Genomic DNA, 22,290 nt, shown 5'->3' with positions numbered 1-22,290 from the left:
GTGATGGATAAATTTTACAGAACTCAATAACTTTAGATTAAATATATACTAATCATTAAGTTAAAATTTAATAATTTAACAGGGCTAAAATTCAAAATGCATATATTTCAAATTGTTAATTTATCTTTGCCGATCAATACATTCTATTTCAAAACTAATAAACAAAATATATTTTAGTAAAATTTCAAAATTCGAATTCATAATCTTTGAATTTTGAATCTGTATCGAATTATGTGTTGTTTTTGCTTGATGCAAGAATATGTGCTGTTTAATGATATTTTACATATCATTTAAATAATTCATCAATACATTATTATTTTTTAATTAATACTAAGAATGACAATTCACAAGTAAGACTTTGCCAGCAGACATTCTTTTGCCAACCAAACACACATAAAATATTGGGCAATAAATGGATATAAGAATTTAATAGCAAAATGTATTTGCCTTGTCAAAGAGGACACAACAATAATAATAATAATAACTAGTGACGGACAATTTCTATAGTTAAATAACAAAAAATATAATAATTTTTATCAACGATGGATTAATGATGAATTATTAAAAAATTATGTTAATTACGAACTATTTAAGGCAAAAAAGCACATGATCTTTTTGTATATCCAAATGATTGAGGCAATGAGGAGTTAGTTTTAATTTGTAGACAATTAAATGCAGAAAATATTTAAGAAAACTAGTAGTTGAGAATTTGAGTAGGTAAAATTTAGGTCCTACTAATATTAATAATATGTTGGACTTATATATGGAAGTTGGAACAAGTTCTTCTTAAATGTACTTTTAACGGGTTGCTTTATTAGTGAAATAAGAGATAATAATTTTGAAGAAAAAAAAATGAGATACTTTTTTGTTGTTGATAATTATTATTGTGTGGATTAACTTGTGTGCATCTTAATAAATTTCACCATCAATAAGCATATGGGTAACTCTGTCTACTCATATTTGAATACATGAAAAGAAATCATCTTTAGGGGGTTGAGAATCGTGAGCTCAACTCGATGTTGTAACTAACTCTAGTAAGCTCGGTACAATACTAAACAAGCTTGTCTATACTCAATTCAAATTTGATTCAATTCCACTTGATATTATAATAAGCTTGATTAAGCTAGGCTCGGAAGTGGTTTGCTCGGTTCAATAGAACCCAGACCTAATCATAAGGTTCGACATAAACATGATTTGTCGTTTGCTGGAGAAAATGACAGATATAACCTTTTATAATTTAGATAGAAGAAAATGACCTTACAAATATCTCTTGTAATTTATCTTCAGTGTAAAGTCTCAAAAACTTTAACAATTAATGTTTCTCTCATTTTATACTCCTTGGGATGAAGTATTTTAATTTTATTTTTTTTAAAAAGAACATGGTACAATAATATTCTTTTTTTCTTTAAAATATACCTTTCCTTTTTAAAAAGAAAAAAAAAATCAAGTTGAAGTTTTTGGCAAGTCTAGTTGCTTGGGAAGAAAAAAAAAAGGCAATCAATTTTAAAAAGGTGACTATAAGAGAGAATATTTGTTTGATTAGAGTTGAAAATTTGAGCATATGTTCTCACAAGGTCAACTATCTAATATATATATATATTTGTTTCAACATGCGAGGTCAGAAATTTTATCAAGAATATCCAAAATTTAATATACATATATGAAAATAATTTTTTATTGACATATTTCATACATTTTTTTATATAAATTTCGACAAAGAGTGTCGATGGACCACCCTAGACTATATGTGGCTATGCCATTCAAAAGTAGGGGAAACAAATTAATAAAAAAAAACTATGATCATAAGATCAGGTGTCATTTTTTTTTTAATATTAGTAAAAACATTTCGATGAAGTAGTGTCCCGTGATATTGCTTGGGGCAGGGTATATCCACCGTTGGTTGAAATATATAGTAAGGTTCCTTCCATTCTTAATCGAAGGTCTCAGATTCAAGAGTCTTGACTAGAATAAATTATTTTTGATAAGAAACAAATTATCTCTCCCTTCCCAAATGAAACTTTTCGGCGAAAATTTGATCAATTATTCAAATTTCAAAGTGAATATCGAACGTCGGACGAAAAAATAAAAAATGCTTGAAGCTTGCACGGTTCAAACTGATGACGTACATTATATCAAGGTGACACTTGATTGCTGAGTTATATTTCTTCTCCACCCAATCAAGAAATATAATTGATTGATCTAATGTTAAGAGGTTGAGAAACTCAAAGCTACTATTTTGACCAACTTGGAACCATATTTTCACACAATTATGAATATAAAAATAATGGTCAAAATTAGATTCAACTGTCAATTGCACCTATCGAAAATACGATTGACTATTGATTCTAAAGGGACTGCATTACATCTATTTTTTTCATTTAAGTATTCTTATACATTTTCACATTTCATTAACATGACTATATTAAAAATGATTTTTAACATCGATTAATTAATGACAATAGTTTAATTGCTTTAAATATTTTTTATGGACAATTATTACTCTTTGTAAATGTCCCTAAAGTTTTTAGCTACATTAGATCCAATGACAATTAACTAATAAGGCTTTAGCACTCTTTGTCCGTGTGTATATTTATTGTCACTATAAGTTATTTTGTTTATAGTGTATAACTCTGAAAAATGGACAATTAATGAATTCCTTGATGATTAATATGTAGAACTTTTAAATATGGGAAGAAAAGTTATACTGAACAACAACGACGTCATACGCAGTATAATTTTATAAATGGATCTGAAAAAGATGAGTATACTGTATACACATACGTTACTCCTACTTTTTATGAGAATAAAAAGATTGTTTCTGATAGATTCTCGATTATAATAAAAGGTTCACACTAATCTTCATGAAAATTCTTTTGTACAAGTATGTAATTATGTTGTACAGTAATTATACCAAGGTCTCAATCTATTGCCTTATCTGTTGACCTAACAAAAAATCCAAGAGTAGTAGCCCACATACTTTCAACACATAATTAAATGCAAAATTTTGACTTAGAAGTCTACACTATATGCTATCAATCATAAAATAATTTTTCAATTTTTGACCAAAAAAATAAAATGAATAGAACCAAAAATGAACAATCAAACATTTGATCCATCACTGTCGTCACAGTGTTTTTGACAATGAAATTACCAAGTCTATATTGCCACATGCCCTCTTCTATAAGTTGATGAATTAACTTTTGTTGTCCCCAAGAGGATGCTTAAATGATTGATCCAGTTTAAAGCATCTTTTTTTTTTCCATTCAGACTTTGAATTGGAGTTTCGATTAATTCAGATTTTTTATAATCAAACCTTAAATACGAAATATTTAATTAAGAATGAAAGCATCTTATCTCCATTCCACTACAACTTAACCCTTAGTGGTTCCAAGTTCAAATATCTAAAGACTACGTAAATACGAAAATATGCTATAAATATTGTGGGACTAAACATAATGTTTTCCCATTTCATTACGGAGGTCCTCATAAAGCTTTTTCAGAAGAAAAAATTGGATGCTCCAAGACGCTAGATCCATGGGCTAATACATATGAAAAATTAAGAAAGTTGCGTAATTCCTAAAAGTAGGCTTGTAATGTGAAAATATTCTGTAAAAAATGGTGGGACTATACGTAAAGCTTCCCTAATTCATTATGGAGGTCCGCATAAAGTTTTTTCAAAAGAAGAAAAAAATTTGGTGCTCCAAGGTGCTAGATCCATGGGATAATACACACGAAAAACTAAGAAAGTCACGTAATTCCTTAAAGTTGGCTCGTAAATGCGAAAATATGCCCTAAAAATTGTGGGACTATACGTAAAGCTTCCCCAACTCATTACGGAGGCCCTCATAAAGTTTTCAGAATTTTTTTTTGGGTAATTTAAGGGTCAGATCAATCGGATAATACATACAAAAAACCAAGAAAGCCGCTTTATTCCTAAAGGTTTGCTCGTAAATGCAAAAATATGTCTTAAAATGGTGGAACTATATGTAATGCTTCCCCAATTCATTACGGAGGTCCTCATAAAACATTTTCATATCGATTTCTACTAGATCAAACCTTGCTTTGATTTCCATATGAAACATTCATATTGATTTCTACAAGATCAAGGCTCGACATAATTTCCACTAGCAAATGGCAATATTTTGAAAATTTAAGACTTGTTATAGCAGTCTTACACAATGTTGGCCACAATGACTTCCTTTCATAATTCTTTTTGGAATTTCCATGAGTACTACTATACCCCTTAATTTGGATTTCCACTCGAGCAAAGAATCGATAAGGAAATCCTTACGAGAGCTAAGTGCACGGAACTGTCTCTAGAGACGACAATCACTAGAATTAATTTGTTAGTGTTATTTTTGGCAAATGAAAATACTTCTAAAGTGTTTGTTTTTCACTATAAGCTGGAGTTTCATTTAAACATAACTTATTAACTATTGAAGATAGATGAAAACATATCATTTAACTCAAAAGGTCATTCAAGCCGAAAAGTGATATATAGTAAGTCATTCTTTAATGACGTGACATTGGAAAATACCATTTCAACCCAAATAAGAAAAATAAGTCATCAATCATACAAGTATATATCTTAATAATAGTACATTTCACTAATCAATAGATCAACCATGAAAATTATATTTTTTTAATGGCAATTAATTAATTAATTAATCTCCTGAATCCTGAGTTGGCAATTGATTTGGTAAAGGCTTTGAATTTTTTTTATCAATTTCCACAACAACATGATGTTCATCATCATCATTATACTCTTTGAAATGTGCAATTCTTCCCAATTCTTCAACTTCTTCAATAACAAGATCAAGTCTTGCCACAATTTCCACTAACAAAGAAGCAAAAGCAGCAAATGGCAATGCCTCTGAAAATTCAAGACTTGTTATAGCAATCTTACTCAATGTTGGCCTCAATTTTAAATTTTCATGAGTAGTACTACTACCACCTCTTAATTTGGATTTCCAATCAAGCAACGCGGACGTGTCCGTCTTCACGCTTGATAAGGAAACCCTACGAGAGTTTAGTGCACCAGACTGTCCTTTAGAAATGACAGTCGCTAGGGTTAGCTTGTTTGTGTTGTTTTTTGAACCAATGAAGAGTTTTGGTTGGGATTTTATTGCTTTGTTGAGGTCATGTAAAGCTTCATGAAGATGATCAGATAGAATTTCTGGTGAACAATGTCTACGATATCTTATGCTATCTCCTAATTCCTTTAGAGCTTTTGCTACTTCTCCTGAGAGTCTTATGCATGGATCTTTGAACATTGCTCGAACCGATCGAGGAGTCTGAATAAAAAAATATTTACATAATCAGATCACTTATGACATAATTATACGAAAATCAAAACGATATAAAAGTAATAACTAACATACTATAGTTAAAAATCTTTGGACATGAGTCAATATATGAAACCTAAATAATGATCATCACCAAACTTCATGTATTCATTTTATATAACAAGTTTTCGTAAGTAACATTCCACATTAATTGTTTCCTTCCTATCAACCCCCTGATCTCGACCACCCTATCACGACCCTCACCCACATAGTGTTTACCTAGATTATATACAAATGGTCTAGATATAATATTTAATTTACTGTTTACTTATCAAATACAAGAAAATAAGTAAGAAATATTTTCTTCATACCAAACTCGCACACCCCCACCTCAACCCATAGTTTGTTTAGATTATACATTGATCGATGTTCTTGAAATAATTTTTTGCTTATGTTATAATGATCCTACACAGATTCTCAATCAATATACACTGAATGATGGTTCATTCCCTGGAAAATTAGGGTAAGCCAAAGGTTTCGTTCAACACCAAAAAATAAGTAAGAAAATCACGTATTTTCAAGTAAACATTTTCTTTCGTACCAAACACATCCTAGGTCCTAGACTCTCCCCTTCCCCCTCGCGCAAAAAATAGATTAATAAAATAATGGCATATATAATAATACATAAACGTGCCCTTTAACTTGACTTCATCAATTGACATTCTATGCCTCTAACTTTGGGTGTGCATAAGTAGACAGTTAAATTTATACAAAATTGAACAAATAGACACAATCATTTACGTGGCATCCTGCATGGCAATTTTGTGTTTTACATGGCATCCTACGTGTATTATGCCATGTAGGACGCGTGTGTCTACTTGTTCAATTTTATACAAGTTTAAGTGTCTACTTGTGTGCACCCAAAGTTGGAGGGCACAAATGTCAGTTGAAGCCAAGTTAAAGACATGTTTATGTATTATGCCTACAATAATAGAAAGATAAACATATAATAGAATCAATCAACAAAAGAAAAGAATTAAGTCATATGTACCTGAATTTCAGTTTGAAGACAACCATGAAGAGCAACAATTGTATATCCAAAATGGCGTAGAACATTTCCCAATTTAACATATTGTTGCCATGGAAACCTATAACAATGTCTTGAATGTCTTGGCTCCCAACTTGCATATAATGCCTGCTCCAATCATATTTCAATTGTTTAATTTTGGTCATATACTGACAGTGGCGTATGCAGAATTTTACAATAATTTATATTCGTCTATAATCACTGACAAAATAAGAAATATATGTAATAAAAAATTTATAATGACTATGCAGAATTGTTTACTTTTGGTCATATACTGACAGTGGGTTCAGGACATGAAGTTTATTGGTTTTGAATTTTAGCTCTTTTAGTTATTAGGTTATGCATATTATAAAGGAATGTTTAAGGACAAATATAAAACATTATAGTATTTAATTATAATGAGGAAATTCAAGAACTTACCAAGGTCTCATCAAATGATTTTGAATCCAATACAGTTTTGTAACCATTGTAAATAGGATCCTCCAAATCTGAAGAATTTTCTTTGGTTTTTTGTTGTTCCTCATCACTGAAATACTCATTAACACAAGCTGCATATATAGTTTATATATAAGTTTAAAGTATAATTCATTAATATATAATAGTATAATTGAATTATGTAGCATCAAATAAAACTATACATATTTAATAAAAAATTATGACAACGCAACCGTTATCCTTTGGGTGTGCACAGGGTAAAAACCCCCGCTCCTATGTAATAGCTCGCAAACTACATAGAAGAGGTAGCCCGCACTAGGCAAGCCTGATGCGACAAGCTCGACCCAGAAGACAAACCCTTTGCTTTCGCTGGCAAGAGATTTCGAACTTGAGATCTCCAACATGGAAGTCTCAAGCCCAAACCACTGGGCCACCCCGAAGGATACTATAATTAGTCATGATCAATTAATTAAGACATAGTTTATGTGACTTATAGTATAGCTATGCTAGTGTAGAATATGAGATGAATTTTAAAAGAACCTTTTGTATAATCAGATCACCTAAAAGATAGTGCATAGAAGATAGAATGTTCTTAGTAAGTAGAATTAGCAAAATTCGAAAAATAAAACAATAGATCATTAATATTCTGATATATCTCTTGGTTATGGGTAAATAATTATGATTTTGATCGACCCTTATGATGTTTGACTAGATACATTTAACCTTAAATTAGTTAGAATATACACTTTTATGAGTGTGTAATATTAAGCTTATATTATATATTAATTACTCGATATTATTGTAATATTGTTCTAAATATAATCCAAGTAGCATAACATAATTCCTATATAAAAGTACTAAAAACACACATTTGTAATTAATTAAATATATCTTAATGAGATAACACAAGAACCGAAATACAAATTTATCAATAACTGAAAAACCAAAAGAGCTAATATCCCATCATTAAATTGTCTCTTCCATGCAATAAAAAAATAAAGAAATAATTAATATATTTAAGATAATTACGTATTTATAAAATGCCATCTTACCTTCAATGGATTTTGCTAAGCCTCCAAATTTAGCAGCAGTGAAATTATGAAGGTCTTCACCTGACCAATTTGGAAATATCAATAGGCTCATGAGGAGACAAATACCACAACCAATAGCTATGGTATAAAAACGTTCGTGCGCGATTTTTAATACGTTATCAACACGATAGCTTGATACAGTAATCAAATTAAAAGTCAAGAGGAATATCACCACGCCATAATCATAGTTTTTCTTTATGTAAGGAATAAATCTCATGTATGTCGCTGTAGCACCTGTCAAATAGAAAATCAAATAAATAAATAAAAAACAACAAATATGTCGAAAAGATACCTAAATACTAAACTAATCATCCAATAGCTTTTATATGAGATTATCACACAATTACATTTAAATTCATGTCACCAACAATTATTTTCTTTTAAAAAATCACAGTATTTGAACTATATGAAAAATAATTTGATCCAACACGTGTGGAGACATGTTAAAAACGTACAATTAAGTAAATAAAAATATTTCATGTCTAAAAAATGAAATGATCATACTATTTCCGTCCACTTTTAATTGTCATAGTTTTCTTTTTTTAGAGTCAAACAATAATAACTTTGACTAACATTTTATGATGTATTTTTTCATCATATTGATATGTAAAAAATTGGAATATATAGTACTTTTCGTATAGTTTTTTGAATATCTAAATTTTTTGTTTAAAGTAATCAAATTAATGTAATCTAATTTACCTTTAAAAATTAGTCAAATTGAATTTCGAAAACGCAACATGACACTTAAAAGTAAACAGATGGAATATAATTCAACAAAACGAATCAATTTTTCCTTCTTTTTTTATGTGTTGTTAATTCTAATAACTGATGAAATCTTGGAAATAACATTTTTTTTTAATTTCTGAAAAATAAATTCTTCTATTGCATCAACTAATAAAATAAAATCTTACCAATAAAAAAAAGTGCAGCTCCAATAAATATAGCTCTAAATACGTGGCCAGTTTTTGTGGCAACATATTCAATCAAAAATGCCAATGATCCTGCTAATAGTGTTCCCAATCCTCTATTTAGCCCTTTGCACAATGTTGCCCCTATTATTAAAACAAAAAATATACGAATTTAACTTTTATATATTGATAGTATAAAAATATATATACTTGTATAATCAAGTTACGTGTAACGTGATTACAAGTAAATTTATTCAAAAGACTTACATATCTAGACGTTTAGGAATATATACGAGTTGATAAAAATTTAGTGATAACACGTTAAACTATATTGATAGTATAAAAAAAGACATTGTTATAATTACCTGCGGTGAATTCGAGAACAACAACCACAGTCATGACAGCCCAAATAGCATTACTTCCAAATCCTTTGAACAATGGATCCATCAAATACAACAATGAAACCAATGTTAATGAAATTCCAACTTTTAGTGAGTGAATTACCCTTCTTGGATCTTCTTTACCAACTCTCCAAATTGTTCTACATGTTAATTTTGGAAATTTTTTCATTTTTTCACCAATAACATTCATGTGTAATTTCTTCATAATTGGTACCCAATTATTAGTAGTATTTTCTCCATTATTCACCTCCATTTCCACTACCATATTGGGTATTTTTGTACTCTTTTTTTTTGAGTTATAAAATGGTTAGGCCATGCAAAAATATGTATAAATGAGAGGTTATTGTTTCTTGAAAATTATTGGGATTTATAGAGGAGGGATTTCATTGCTTTAAATTTATTACATTTAAAAAAAGAGAGGTGTGATGTTTGGTATGTTCACATGTTTCCTAATAAAGTTAGTTTGAGATATTAAATATGTTCACTAGCTTTTTAATATATGGACAAAATAAAGTCAAAATAGAGAAGAAAGTAAAATTAACTTATGTGGAAAAATATTTAGGTGAAAGGAAGTGATTATCTTACCTTCACACACGATGTAAGAATAAGATCTACGTATATTATATGTTGGATATTGCAATTGTCGTGATTCGTACAATAATCTACTAGGTTAGTTAGATCTACTAAGATTCTTTTTTAAACATGCTCTCATTTCGAGTCGAGATGAATTTCCAACGACCAAATTTACATAGATTTTTTACAATTTTTTTTATATAATTGAGACATTTTACTTGTTTAACAACTATGGTTTTTGTAGAATGTTCACGAATGGAATTATAATGATTTACCAGACATGTATAATACTTTATAAGAGGAAAAAAACAATTAAATAGACACCAAAGAATACATAATAAAGACTAATTTCAACGTTATTAGACAGAAATTTTATACTACTTGATTTCACAAAATAATTAAAATTACATACACTAAAAATGTTTTAAAAAATTCATCTATGGGAGGACATCAATGCTCATAAGCATGAAAGAGCCACCTCTCGCCATAATATGTTCTCTATAATTTAATCGATTATAACGTATTATTACTCGGTCTATTATTGTCAATAACATTTATGATATCTAGTTATATAAATATAAAAATTATTTACATTAATTATTAGTACACAAAACATAAACTCTTCGCTGAATTATTGTGTATACCCTTTCAAATTATTCCAGTTAGATATCACGGGTTATAAGCTGTGAAGGGTGAAAAAGTAGTTGATTTTAACTAATTAGCTACTAATGGAAAAATAGTTAGGGAAATTTTTACTTTTTCTTAAAAGGGTGGGATGAATAAGATTTGAGATCGAATTCGAGTTCTGAATATATATATATAAAAAAAAAATCTTGACGGGGAGCATTTTTTTTCATCATTTTAATAGGTTTTAAATGACTTAAATCTTAATTAGTCAGACCTCCAATATAAATATCCCAAGCTAAATGAATAAAAAAGTGTTTGTTAAACTCACTCATAGTAAAGATTATTGTGTATGTTTCATTAGGGTTATAATAATCGTATTTACTTATAACAAAGATTGTGGTGGAATGAATATGATTATTTCTTTACTTCAATTTAAAGGATTCAAAGTTCAAGCTTTGAGTATGATATAATATTATTAGGAATCGCTTCCCTTTTTTATGAGTTTTACTCAATACGAATCCAAAAAATCAAAACTTTAGTGCAAATATCGAACATCGAGTTGAAAAAAAAGGTATCATGTGTGAAGTTGTTCTCAAAACAGCTGGGCTGTTATAATTTATAAACACTTTGACTTTTGATTCTTTCTCGTGCACCTCAACTTCCCCTCTCTTATAAACCATCCGTCCAAATTGTACCATGTGTCGATCACTCATTTGCGACACGTGTCACATTATAATCGGGACATGATACTCATCGGTTTCAATTTATGTGATGTGCACTTTGAGTGATCGCGAATTAAAGAAAGAAAGAATAAAACTTCTGATATTTGTGACCTAAAATGAGTCACTAATATTTGTGTAGTTATATTGACCATTTCATTGGGGTGAAAAGAGAAAGTTAAAGTACTATCAATCTTTTCATACGGACTAAAACGAAAAGCGTATCAAATAAGCTAGAAAGAGTGAGTAATTAACATTCACGGACATTGATCCATAACAAGATTTAAATTCGTGACACGCACACCACACACTATGTTTTTACTACTAAATCAAAGTTCGGGGAAGGAGGCATTACGCTCTTACTACTGAACCAAAGCTCGGGGAAGGAGGCATTACGCTGTAGATAGTTGTACTTTCACCAATACTACTAGTCCCAAAATCATAATTTGATAGGTAAAAAATAGCAATCTTGATTTTTCTTAAGATCAGAGGGTGTGTTCGGTATGATTGAAAATATTTCAATTTTCTCAGTTTGATTATTCAAATATTTTAAATAATATTTTCTTTCATAAAATAAGCTCATTCAAAATGAGAAAAATGATTTTCCTATTTTGTCCTCCCTGCCCTTTATGACACCTCATCTTCACCCCACCCCACCTCATAGCTCCTATCCCCACCACCGTACAACTCTACCTTCTATTGTGTTTGTCTAGATTATGTATAAAAAAAAATTAGGTAGTATTTTGCTTACGTACCAAACACAAAAAAAAAAAAGTAAAAAAAATATTTATTTTCCTAAAAAAAAAAATTCTAAGAAAACATTTTCACATCATATTGAACACACCCTAAGTTTTTTTTTTTTTTTTAAAAAAGAACATTTTATCACAAAACACCTAAAGGTTAAAAAAGAAACATTTCAAGATAAAAACTGCTACATTTGCAAGAGATTTTTTTTTGGAAAAAAATATTTTTCATCACACAAATAACACACCCTAAAGGTTAAAAAGGAAACATTCCAAGATGAGAACTGCTAAGAGAATATTTTTGTTACCGAACATAATTAAATAACTAAGAAACTCACCTATTTTTCTAAAATAATATTTTCTAAGAAAACGTTTCCATCGTACAAATACACCTTAAAGGTTAAAAAAAAGTAACATTCGAAGATAAAAATGACTACATTTCAAAAATGATATTTTTTGCTAGCATATTGGACTGAAGTAAACAAGTGAAAAACTCACTTATTTTTCTAAAAAAATATGAATAACATCTTTCAAAATAAGAACGACTACATTTCAACGAAAATATATTTTGTTTGTGTACTGAACACAAGAAATAAGTAAAAAACATTTTTCATCGAACCAAACACACCCTAAAGGTTAAAAAGGAAACATCTCAACCCCAAAGTTAAAAGAGAAACATTTTTCAAAATAAGAATGGCCACATTTCAAAGAATATTTTTAGCTTACGTACCAAACACAAGAAAATAAGTAAAAAATTCACTTATTTTTCTAAAAAAATATTTTCTAAGAAAGCATTTTCATCGTACGAACACACCCTAACGGTTAAAAAAGAAAACATTTCAAGATAAGAACCTGCAACATATCAAAGAGAATATTTTTTTGCTTACCCCATCTACGATGGGAAAAACATTTTCAGAAATGCCTGTGTAAAAAGTACCCATTACAACACAATGAGCTGCTGCTTGCTTAGTATATGTTCTATGAGCATAAATTTGAAGATAGTATAGTCTTCTACGAGCATAAGTTTTAAGATAATGCAGGAAATAAAACATTGTTTTATAGTCTAAACGACGGTTTACGAGCATGCTATGATAAAAGCTGGGATGAAGGTCTATGACCGTTGCTTACGAGCATGCCATGATAAAAGCTGGGATGAAGGCCTAGGATGTTGCACCAAAGACACGGATCCTTCGTTCAATTGGAGCCCTGCAGCATGGACATTTAGCAACTCTTCCCTTCTTTCCAAAGTTGTCGTTGCAGTTGGAACACAGAACTTGATGAGCACAAGGTAGGAAAACAACTGAAACTTCATGCTTCATGCACATGATACACTCCCTAGAGTCATCCTTCACAGGAGAATTCTCCTCGGAATTAGCTAACTCATGTAACATCCTTGCAATATCTCCATGGGGATGCTGTTCCGCATTAGAACCTGTTACTACATTAGCAGACTGATTCTGCAGCTCAGTAGATGCTCTAAGCCGAGAAAGATCCTGTTCAAGCCTTTGCAAGTCATCCTTGTGCCGCTGGAAGTCTATTTCTGCCTTCGAGCGCAATTCCTCAAGCTTCCTTTTGTTGTTAGCCTCGGTTGCTTCTTTGAAACGTCGTTCTTCGTCCACTAGTGCCGATGCTTGCTGCCTAGCCTTCTGTTCCTGCCTCCAATTTACCTGTCAAAAATTAGCAACATTATGTATTGACAAGTTCATCATGTGGTGTTCAGTTCAGCGCAGGAACTATTACAGTTCAAATTATGTAACCTCCAGGAAAGGATAGACTAGAGTAGGAAATAAAAAGACGCATCGATAACCCTAGGCGCATTGAATTACGCTTTGTGGGGATCTGCCAAAGAGACTTGCTATTGTTCACAAATACCTTCTTTTTTTTCCCAGTAAAACACATGTTGAACGAAATAATGCAACAGGATCAAGTAATCCTATAGCATAACACAACATGTAGGACACATTTTTCTACTAAAAAATGTGTTACAAATCTCATGTAAGGTTTCATAAAATCTTAAGAAAACAAATTAAAATTTTGTAATGATCATCCATTTTTCAGACAGCTTATCAGGAGAGAAAAGAAAAGAAGAAAAGAACAAAAAATTAGCCAAGAATTCATGAAAAAGATGAACATGAATTGACGTACATTTCTTTTCAACCTTTTTCCCCTTTTCAGATAAGAGTGAACAACTATGCTTTCGAATGTTCTTGAACATGAATGAATGGACGAGGCTTTCGAAAAGAAAAAAAGATATCCACTATTCCAAAACAAAACTGAGTTCGACTGTTGTTTGCATTGAAAGAAACTGGAACATGTCTATTGGCTGATAGAAGGCACAAATGGTGCAAATTTAGGTACTTCTTTTAAGATGAGGCAAGATGAGTTGCCTCATCATATCGAAAGAAAAGGTTTATGAAGTTTAAACTGCATTTTCGAACTACTCAAGTGAAATCTGAAAGGGTCACAATTTTGAGAAATACAGTTGCGTATCTCCCAGGCATGTCTTTGGGAAAGGAGGGCATGTCAACAACATACCCGGTGTGTCCCGCAAGTGGGGTCTGGGAGGGTGGTGACTGGTGTGTATGCAAGTGTCCTACCCCTACCTTGTGAAGGTAGAGAGATGTGTCCAAATCTTAAAAGTATAGGGGTGTATGCTGCATCTCCCCGCTTCTTACTTAGTCCAAAAATTTGCAGCTTCTGACATAAAACACCATATTTACAACCTCCAGTTTCAATGTGATAAATAGATATAGCTTACAATTTACAGTGGGAAAAAAGGAAGAAAAACATAAGGTTTCTGATGACCTGCAAAATTGGTTCATCAACTCATTGAACAGCTTTATTATAATTAAATGTCTAAATAGTTTACAATATTCTCCAACTAGTTGGAGTCCGCGAGGAATACAACAACATGACTGAACAGGAGATCACCAATTCTAGTAGTAATCTTGTCAAGCATACTTAGCTTCGGAGTTCGGATGACTCTCACTCAACTAGTTGAGTCGGTCAAAGATACAACACAAAGACTTCCCAGCGGGCCACTCATCCTAGTACTAACCTCATCCAAGTATGCTTAAGTTTGGAATTATTGATGACATGAGCTGGTAGGATCCTATTCCTCACATAATTTAACATCTTTTTCTTTTTGTAAGAACACAATTAGTCGGACTTAGGGGTTTGCAAAGGTCATATAGGGAGAGAAGCAACATATGATCAAAGATAAAACTTAGTACATGATACATCTTCCCTAAAAGATTTTGCTAGTGACTCTGAATAACTCATGATACGGAAAGAAAAAAAAAAGGCAAATATCTGAGGCTAGAACGAAAATGCTTCCAATAATGACAAGCCTTTATGAAGCACCAAAGCTATGCCACGTAATATGAGGACACAAGAATCTTAAACCAGTTCTCAGACAGTGATGTATAATGTTGTTAGCATTTCCACAGCAACATTAACAATAACAAGTAAGCATCAAGGAGAAAAAGAGAAGAAAGATCACACCTCAGCATCCTTTATAGCTACCCCTGACTGAGCCAGCTGGTTTTGCAAGTCTGAAATTTTTTGTTTCTCTGCTGCAATTTCCTCCTGAAGCTTCTTTTTCTGTTTGTCCCAAACACCAAGCTTCTTCAAGCACTTTTTCTCCCTTTTTGCAGCTTCCGCACATTTTTTCGCAGATTCTGAAGCGCTTAGCTTCGAGGCCTCCAGCTCCGCCTTCATTTCTGCGTTCTCCTCCTGAAGTGTTTTCACAAACATGTTTGACCGATCAACATTCGCGCTTGCTGTTCTTAAACTAGTCTCCATTTCTGATAATTTCTTCATGGTAGCATCTTCTATTGCCGGTTTACCTTTCTTCATTCTCTGGATATCCTCCTTCTCCATCCTCAACATTTTCAGCTCTGTCAAGTCATGGCTAAGCTTCCTAGCAGCCTGCATAGCTTTTTGGTGCGCCCAATCTTTCCTTTCCTTGACCTGTTTCTCAAGATCCTTTATCTGATCGAGCAAACTTAGAAGCATCTCATCTTTCTGGTCCAGATCTTCATTGCGCTTGCCCTGCTGCTGTGTATTTTCATCAAGATTCAAATCTTGAAATTTACCTACCACACAGTTAACAACATCTTGGCTTTTCGAAGTTTGTGAGCCACCCGACTGAGCAAGCCCACTTGATTGATCACCATCAGCCAGGGAACTAGAGGAAACCCGGGACTGGCGCTGCATATACTTAGGGTTTGACCTAAATCCAGCCGTAAACGCAGCTACATTCCTCTTTAGCAAGGTTTTCATCGACGGAGTAAGGTTAAACCTCTTAGGACAATCAATATCTTTCGGTGAACTAGAATCAGAGGTAATTGCAAAAGACTTATTTAACGGATATGCATTACCAGTGCTATTCCCAAAACCCCAGCCCCCATGAAACCTACACATCGCGGGCACAACCCCAATAGGACCAGTAGCAACACCCTCCACATTAGTACTACTACTACTACCACCACCCACCGACCCATTAATACGACCACTCCCATCAGGAATTTCCATCACACTCGCCCTACCCACATGAAGATCACTAACCAACAAGCACCACATTGCATCCACTTTACTTAAATGTGGTTTCATTTGTTGCAACAAGCAAATCATACCCGCTAACGAATACTCCTCTAACTGTCTTAAATCAACAAAAGGTTGATCTGATTCATCCCCACTCGAAGAACTCCCGCTATTTACATACCCATTATTCAAATACGACAACGAGTTATGTAAAATATTCGTCAGAACATCCATCCCACCATAACAATGACCATTTTTCAATATAGCTCTCATAGCAACTTCCTCATCATAACCCAAATCCATAAGCTTAGTAACAGCCTCACTATACAAAACCTCCAAATTTTGCAACAAGATATCTTCCAATTGATCCTCAGTACAGCAATTCAACCCACTTTCATCAATCCCCGAACCCGAACCCGAATCCCCATCCGACCCGACATTAATCGGGTTTGACTGTTGAGCTATTTCACTCTCAGAATTCAATTGACGAACCCCAGATTCAGAAATTCCAGAAAAATCTAAAGAATTACTTTTACTACTGATTTGGGTATTAAAATCATGATCGATTCTAGCCGATCTTAATCTTCGATTGTTCCTTATATACTTCTCTTTAGAACTCATTTGGGAATTTAAATTTTCACTAAAACATTAAAATGAACCTGCAAAAAGGGGAAAACACAAAACACAAAACCAACAAAACCAAAAATTGAATTATTTTTTTTCCAAAAATCATTCTTTGATCAAGAATTTATGAACATTTATATGATTTCAGATGAAGAAAATAGACTTACAGCTTTGTGATTATCGCCTTCTTCTCTCCAGACACACAGAGGATTGGGAAGTGAAGGTTTACGAATGACAACACAGACAGAATTGGACATATATATGTGTGGAAGCTTTTAGAGAGCTTCTATGGGCTTGTTATTGTTATATATGGGCTAGGCAACATAATCGAGTAGATTTTAGATTTAGCGAGCGTAAAAATTATATTTGTAAATTATAGTTATAGTTTGTATAATTGCGTTCTATATCAAATCTTATGTTTGTTATGAGCATCAGATTTGTATAAATGGCAGGCAGTCATTCGTTTGTATAAAAGCACAACGATTGTATATGTATATCGATTAGATAATTGTATATATGTCATTACTATGTATATGTATCAATGATTGTGTTTGTATATCTGCATAAAATTTGAATGTGTATATAATTGAATCGAGATAAAACATTTGTATATCAAATCTCTCTCGCTTTATACAAATACAAATTATACAATGTATACTTTGTATTTGTATGAAGCGAGAAAGAGAGAAAGACAAAAGAGAACTAGTAGGGAAAGATCTGTATTTGTATAATTATAACTGTATAGGACGAAAATATATGTATTTGTATTTGTATATACAGTTTTCTCTCGCATTATACAAATACAAACACAATTTATACATTTGTGTTTGTATAAAAGTGAGAGAGGCGAGGGAGAGTGGTGAGCGCAATTAGGGAGAGTGGCAAGCGAGATTTCTGGGGAGAGAGGCGAATGACAAGTGTTTGCTACATATTAGAATTAAATGAAACTGTGGTTATAACATTTAATTGGAATTAATAGTTTGTTATTTGATACATTTTTTCCCCAAATAATATTGATGGATTGGGTTCATGATATTTTACTGGATATGTTGTCGTTGGTTCAAGAAATTTCATCATTTGAGAAATTAATAGAATAATCGTTCGTGTAAAAGAATGTAATATGTACGTATAAATTATGAGAACCACATATTATAAGTACTAAACAACATCCTATCCCTTCTAGTTTTCTATTTACCAAAAATCCCTTAAAAATGATGTTTGCGGGATACATAGCGTTGTCCACGTGATACATTAGGTTTGATACATATCTTCACTCAATTCAAGTCTTATAAGAAACAGTAAAACTGTCTTATAAATGCAGTATTCTAGCTAGCTATATCATTACAGTTTGGAGCAACTTTTCATATATATATATATATATATATATATATATAATTGCTTTGATGGATTCTGAAGGTATCCGACACCTCTCACTAAGGCGAATCCAAGATCTAGAGTCAGTGGATTCAGAATGAGTGAGATCCTATAATATGTATACGTTTTCAAATGTTTTTTGCAGGATGTACAAATAGTTCGATCCGCGAGCATTAGGTTCAGTTCAACCCACAGTACCTGCTCTAGATCCGCCTCTTCCTCTCGGTGTTAGGAAATAGGCAACTCAGAGAAAAGAAAGCTCTCCTTCTCTTTGGCCGCTGCAATTGAAGCTCATTCTTAGCGACGAATTCAGCCATGTACTCTACAACAACCTGATAGCAAGAAAAAAGAAGAAAACGAAACAAGTTAGAAAATCTAGAGATAATGGTCAAACAATTGTTTTTTACGAGTTTCACACCTCAACTATCAGATGTTCCCTTTTTCCCTTTTCTTACTTGAACTATCACCATATATGTATTAAAACACACTTCAACGGCTCAGCCGTCTATTTTTTTCCTTTTCCTACGTGATAGTTGAGGTGTGCTTTAATACATAGATATTGATAGTTCATGTAGGAAAAGGGAAGAGTTGATAGTGTAGGGTGTGAAACTCGTGAAAAGGCGATAGTTCAAGTATGTTTTTAACTATCAACTCTAAAAACTACCATAAAGTCTAATCACCTGAGCCCCTAGCTTTATAATTTGCCTTGGTGGTACTTCTAGTGGAGTCTCATCAGCTCGAAAAGTTTTCAACTTTGACAAGAGCCTGAAGGAGTCGGGCAACGTTCTTATTTGACTGTTGCTAATATCAAGCTCTTCAAGATTCTCAAGGTTCCCGATTGATCTTGGTAAAGTTTTCAAGTCTGCAAAGTTGTTTGCAAGATTAAGCTTTTCCAAGCTGACAGCAAAACAGAATGTTTCGGGTATGTTCTCAACTTCGTTGAAGCTAACATCAAGTTCCCTGAGGTGAGAAAGATTCCCCATTGTCGTTGGTAATCCTTTAACTCTGTTGATGTGCAGTGTAAGAATCTCCAAGTGTTCGAGCATTCCCATTGCCTCGGGGAGAGCTTTAAGCTGATTAAAATCCAATCTCAGTTCTACAAGGGAAGAACAAAATCCTATTGTGTAAGGAAGTTCCTCAAGCTGATTTGTTTCCACGTTTAGTCTCTTCAAGGAGGTTAAGTTCCCAACGAAATCAGGCAAATGAGCGAACCTATTCGAACCCAAATCAAGATCAATCAGATTTACTAAGTTCCTGAAAGAAGCTGGCAGCGATTTCAACCTGTTCGCATGAAGGTCGAGATCAGTCAAATTGATTAGCTCACCAAATGAATCAGGAAGGTTTATAATTTGGTTGGAGTGAAGATCGAGCTTCGTTAAGGCATTAAGGCTACCAATTGTAGTTGGAAGAGCCATAATTTGGTTATCGGCAACGTTTAGCTCAGTGACATTCACCAATTTCCCAAGTGACAACGGAAGCCATTCAATCTTGTCCATTAACTTGTTGTGAAGATCGACAACTCTTGCTCGAGTTTTGGCAGCATTTTCAATTAGGGCAGCTACTTTCATTAAACTGTACTTCTCTTTGTGCTTGATCCCTAAAGGCAATTACACAACAATTAAGACATAGTATAGTTGAATGCCATATCAGTAACGAGCCAGGACTTTTACTAAGAGGATTTAAAATAGAAAAGAGTAATACACGAAGAAGGCTACAGGATTAAACATATAGTATATACAACAACAACAACTATGTCTCGGTCCCAAACAACATATATAGTATTTATACATAAAAAAGAAATTGACCTATTTGCACATTATAATTTTCCGATGAAGGGATATCAATAGCTTTGCCACTGCCACACATACTGAACGAATGCTGGAAACCTAGTAGATTAGTTGACGTACATAGCAAGCTAGCGCCATCACTAAAAAGGAAAAAGAATAATGCTAACTACGATTTAAGTTCCAAGAGAGACACCCGAAAGAAAAACTCTAAATGATGTTTTCCATCAATCTAAACATTGACGGCCAACAACAACTACGCCCCAATCCCAAACAAAGGGTTATCAATAGCTCCGCCACTGCCACACATACTGACCTATAACCGGAAACCTAGTAGATTAGTCAACATACGTAGCAAGCTAGCCCCATCACTAAAAAGGAAAAAGAATCTTGCAAACTAGAGCTCAAGTTCCAAGAAAGACCAAAAGGAGAAATTATAAATGATGTTTTTCCATCAATCTAAGCTAGCGTTTTGCCATAGATTCTGAAGTTAGAAACTTGAACGATTTTTGAAGTTGTGTTTGGATACATATTTTATTCTAAGATTTCCAATAAAATAATGCAATAATCAAACTACATACTACAACAACACATAGTAACAGAAGGACAAGAAACCAGATAAGCAATGCTAGGACTACTAGTACCTACTAACCTCTAGCCTAATACATGCTCTCCACAACCTCCACAACTCACAAGCAAGCAAAAAGTTGAAATCTTGGATGCACACACAAAGCATAACAAAGCATTCTGAACATTAGCTACAATAAAATAATAAAATAATCTAAGTACAAGGAACAACAAATAGTAACATAAGCAATACTACAACTATTAGTATGGACAGATAGAAAGACAACACACTACCTCCACAACTCACAAGCATGCAAAAAGTTGAAATCTTGGACACAAAAAAAGCAAAAAGGAGAAGCAAATACCCAAACCTGAAGAAGAAACAGTAATCAATTCACAACTTGTAACCAAACCCTTCATCAAAATCTCATTTTTTTTTCCAATTTCACCAATTGGGTCCTCAAAAGAATTGATTTTTCCCATTTGGGTATCTCCAGAAATCAACTGTGTAGCTTCCTGAATCAATACATCAAAATCTTGATAAGTCTTATCAAGTTCAATTAACTGAACAGCCTCTTTCCTCTGTTCTTTGCTTTGAAACAAAACCATAGCTTTTCTCACTTGTTGTAACACAGAGAAAAGCTCAGCTGGAACATTTTCTTCTATCTCCACTACTTTCTTGGAAATTTCATCAAGTTCTATTTTTTCTTCTGTTTCTACTGATTTTATTACAGAAATTGAAGCTTCAATTTCTAAAATGGATGGTCTTGGTGGGAGTGATTTGTAAATTCTTGTGATTTCTTCTATGATTTTTGTACAGGCAGGTGATGGGGTTTTTGTGATTGGAGTAGCCATGGGAGCAAAGAAGAAATGATGGAGAAATTAATTGTTTGGATTATGTATTGATTATGTTTGTAATTATTATCTGCCAGTTCAAATGGTTGAGCATCTCGAGTCTTAATTGATAAGTTAAATTAAGTCACTAAAGAAAGTATGTATAAAGTTTGACAACTTACACAATTTTTTTTAAATTAAATTGATATTATTTTAATATAAATACTTTATTATATATTAGATGCATACTAAATTAAATAATAATTTGACTGCTAAATAAAATTAAGAAGTTATTGATGTATTAAATTTTCTATATTTAAATTAAGAATTAAAGATTAAACATTACACACCAATTAAAATTTGATAAATCTTTATTTTATACAATGACTATCAAATTAAATGACCTTCATGGAAAGTCAAATATCAGGTGATAGAGTCAAAAGAATAATAATCATAAGTATATAACAAAATTAAAATGTCACATCTAAAATTAAAAGTAGGTAAACTAGAGTATAAAAAGGTTAAAATAAAATAATAGTATAAAGAATCTTTAGTTAATAATTTATATAAATTAAATCCTTACTATTCAAATAAAAAAAACCTATAAATATTTTAAGTTTTAACTCATATGAATTCTTGACTAATCATATTTGATTATTTATTATATTATTTTCTATGAATAATTTATGTAAA

At 32.2% G+C, this 22,290-nt stretch overlaps 4 protein-coding genes across 7 annotated transcripts in view; 1 reads left to right on the top strand and 3 right to left on the bottom strand.

Annotated features, from left to right (window-relative positions):
* Positions 1 to 22,290, top strand: part of LOC125834656 (photosystem I reaction center subunit psaK, chloroplastic) — a 204,598-nt gene that overhangs the window by 154,675 nt on the left and 27,633 nt on the right. The gene's annotated exons all lie outside the window — the stretch shown is intronic.
* On the bottom strand, positions 4,657 to 9,557 carry LOC125834634 (aluminum-activated malate transporter 12-like). Its single transcript, XM_049513765.1, has 6 exons — positions 9,172 to 9,557; positions 8,810 to 8,950; positions 7,860 to 8,132; positions 6,793 to 6,920; positions 6,337 to 6,480; positions 4,657 to 5,294 (listed from the first exon to the last, which is right to left on the bottom strand). Exons 1-6 carry the CDS (start codon positions 9,470 to 9,472, stop codon positions 4,665 to 4,667), a joined length of 1,617 nt encoding a protein of 538 aa, XP_049369722.1. The 5' UTR covers positions 9,473 to 9,557; the 3' UTR covers positions 4,657 to 4,664.
* LOC125834628 (MND1-interacting protein 1-like) lies at positions 12,752 to 17,047 on the bottom strand. Of its 2 annotated transcripts, XM_049513758.1 has the most exons (3): positions 15,374 to 17,047; positions 13,028 to 13,536; positions 12,863 to 12,978 (listed from the first exon to the last, which is right to left on the bottom strand). In XM_049513758.1, exons 1-2 carry the CDS (start codon positions 17,033 to 17,035, stop codon positions 13,030 to 13,032), a joined length of 2,169 nt encoding a protein of 722 aa, XP_049369715.1. In that variant the 5' UTR covers positions 17,036 to 17,047; the 3' UTR covers positions 12,863 to 12,978; positions 13,028 to 13,029. The 2 variants fall into 2 exon arrangements, with proteins under 2 accessions (XP_049369714.1, XP_049369715.1); XM_049513757.1 differs by having other exon boundaries at positions 12,752 to 13,536.
* Positions 18,325 to 21,653, bottom strand: LOC125834635 (plant intracellular Ras-group-related LRR protein 5-like). Its single transcript, XM_049513766.1, has 3 exons — positions 21,135 to 21,653; positions 19,093 to 20,009; positions 18,325 to 18,744 (listed from the first exon to the last, which is right to left on the bottom strand). The coding sequence occupies exons 1-3, from the start codon at positions 21,616 to 21,618 to the stop codon at positions 18,616 to 18,618; spliced, it is 1,530 nt and encodes a 509-aa protein (XP_049369723.1). The 5' UTR covers positions 21,619 to 21,653; the 3' UTR covers positions 18,325 to 18,615.

The sequence above is a fragment of the Solanum verrucosum genome, unplaced genomic scaffold (genome assembly GCF_900185275.1).
Source record: "Solanum verrucosum unplaced genomic scaffold, falcon-dt-bn FXZP01000149.1, whole genome shotgun sequence".
NCBI classification, from domain to species: domain Eukaryota; kingdom Viridiplantae; phylum Streptophyta; class Magnoliopsida; order Solanales; family Solanaceae; genus Solanum; species Solanum verrucosum.
This window is presented reverse-complemented; position numbering and strand designations above follow the sequence as displayed.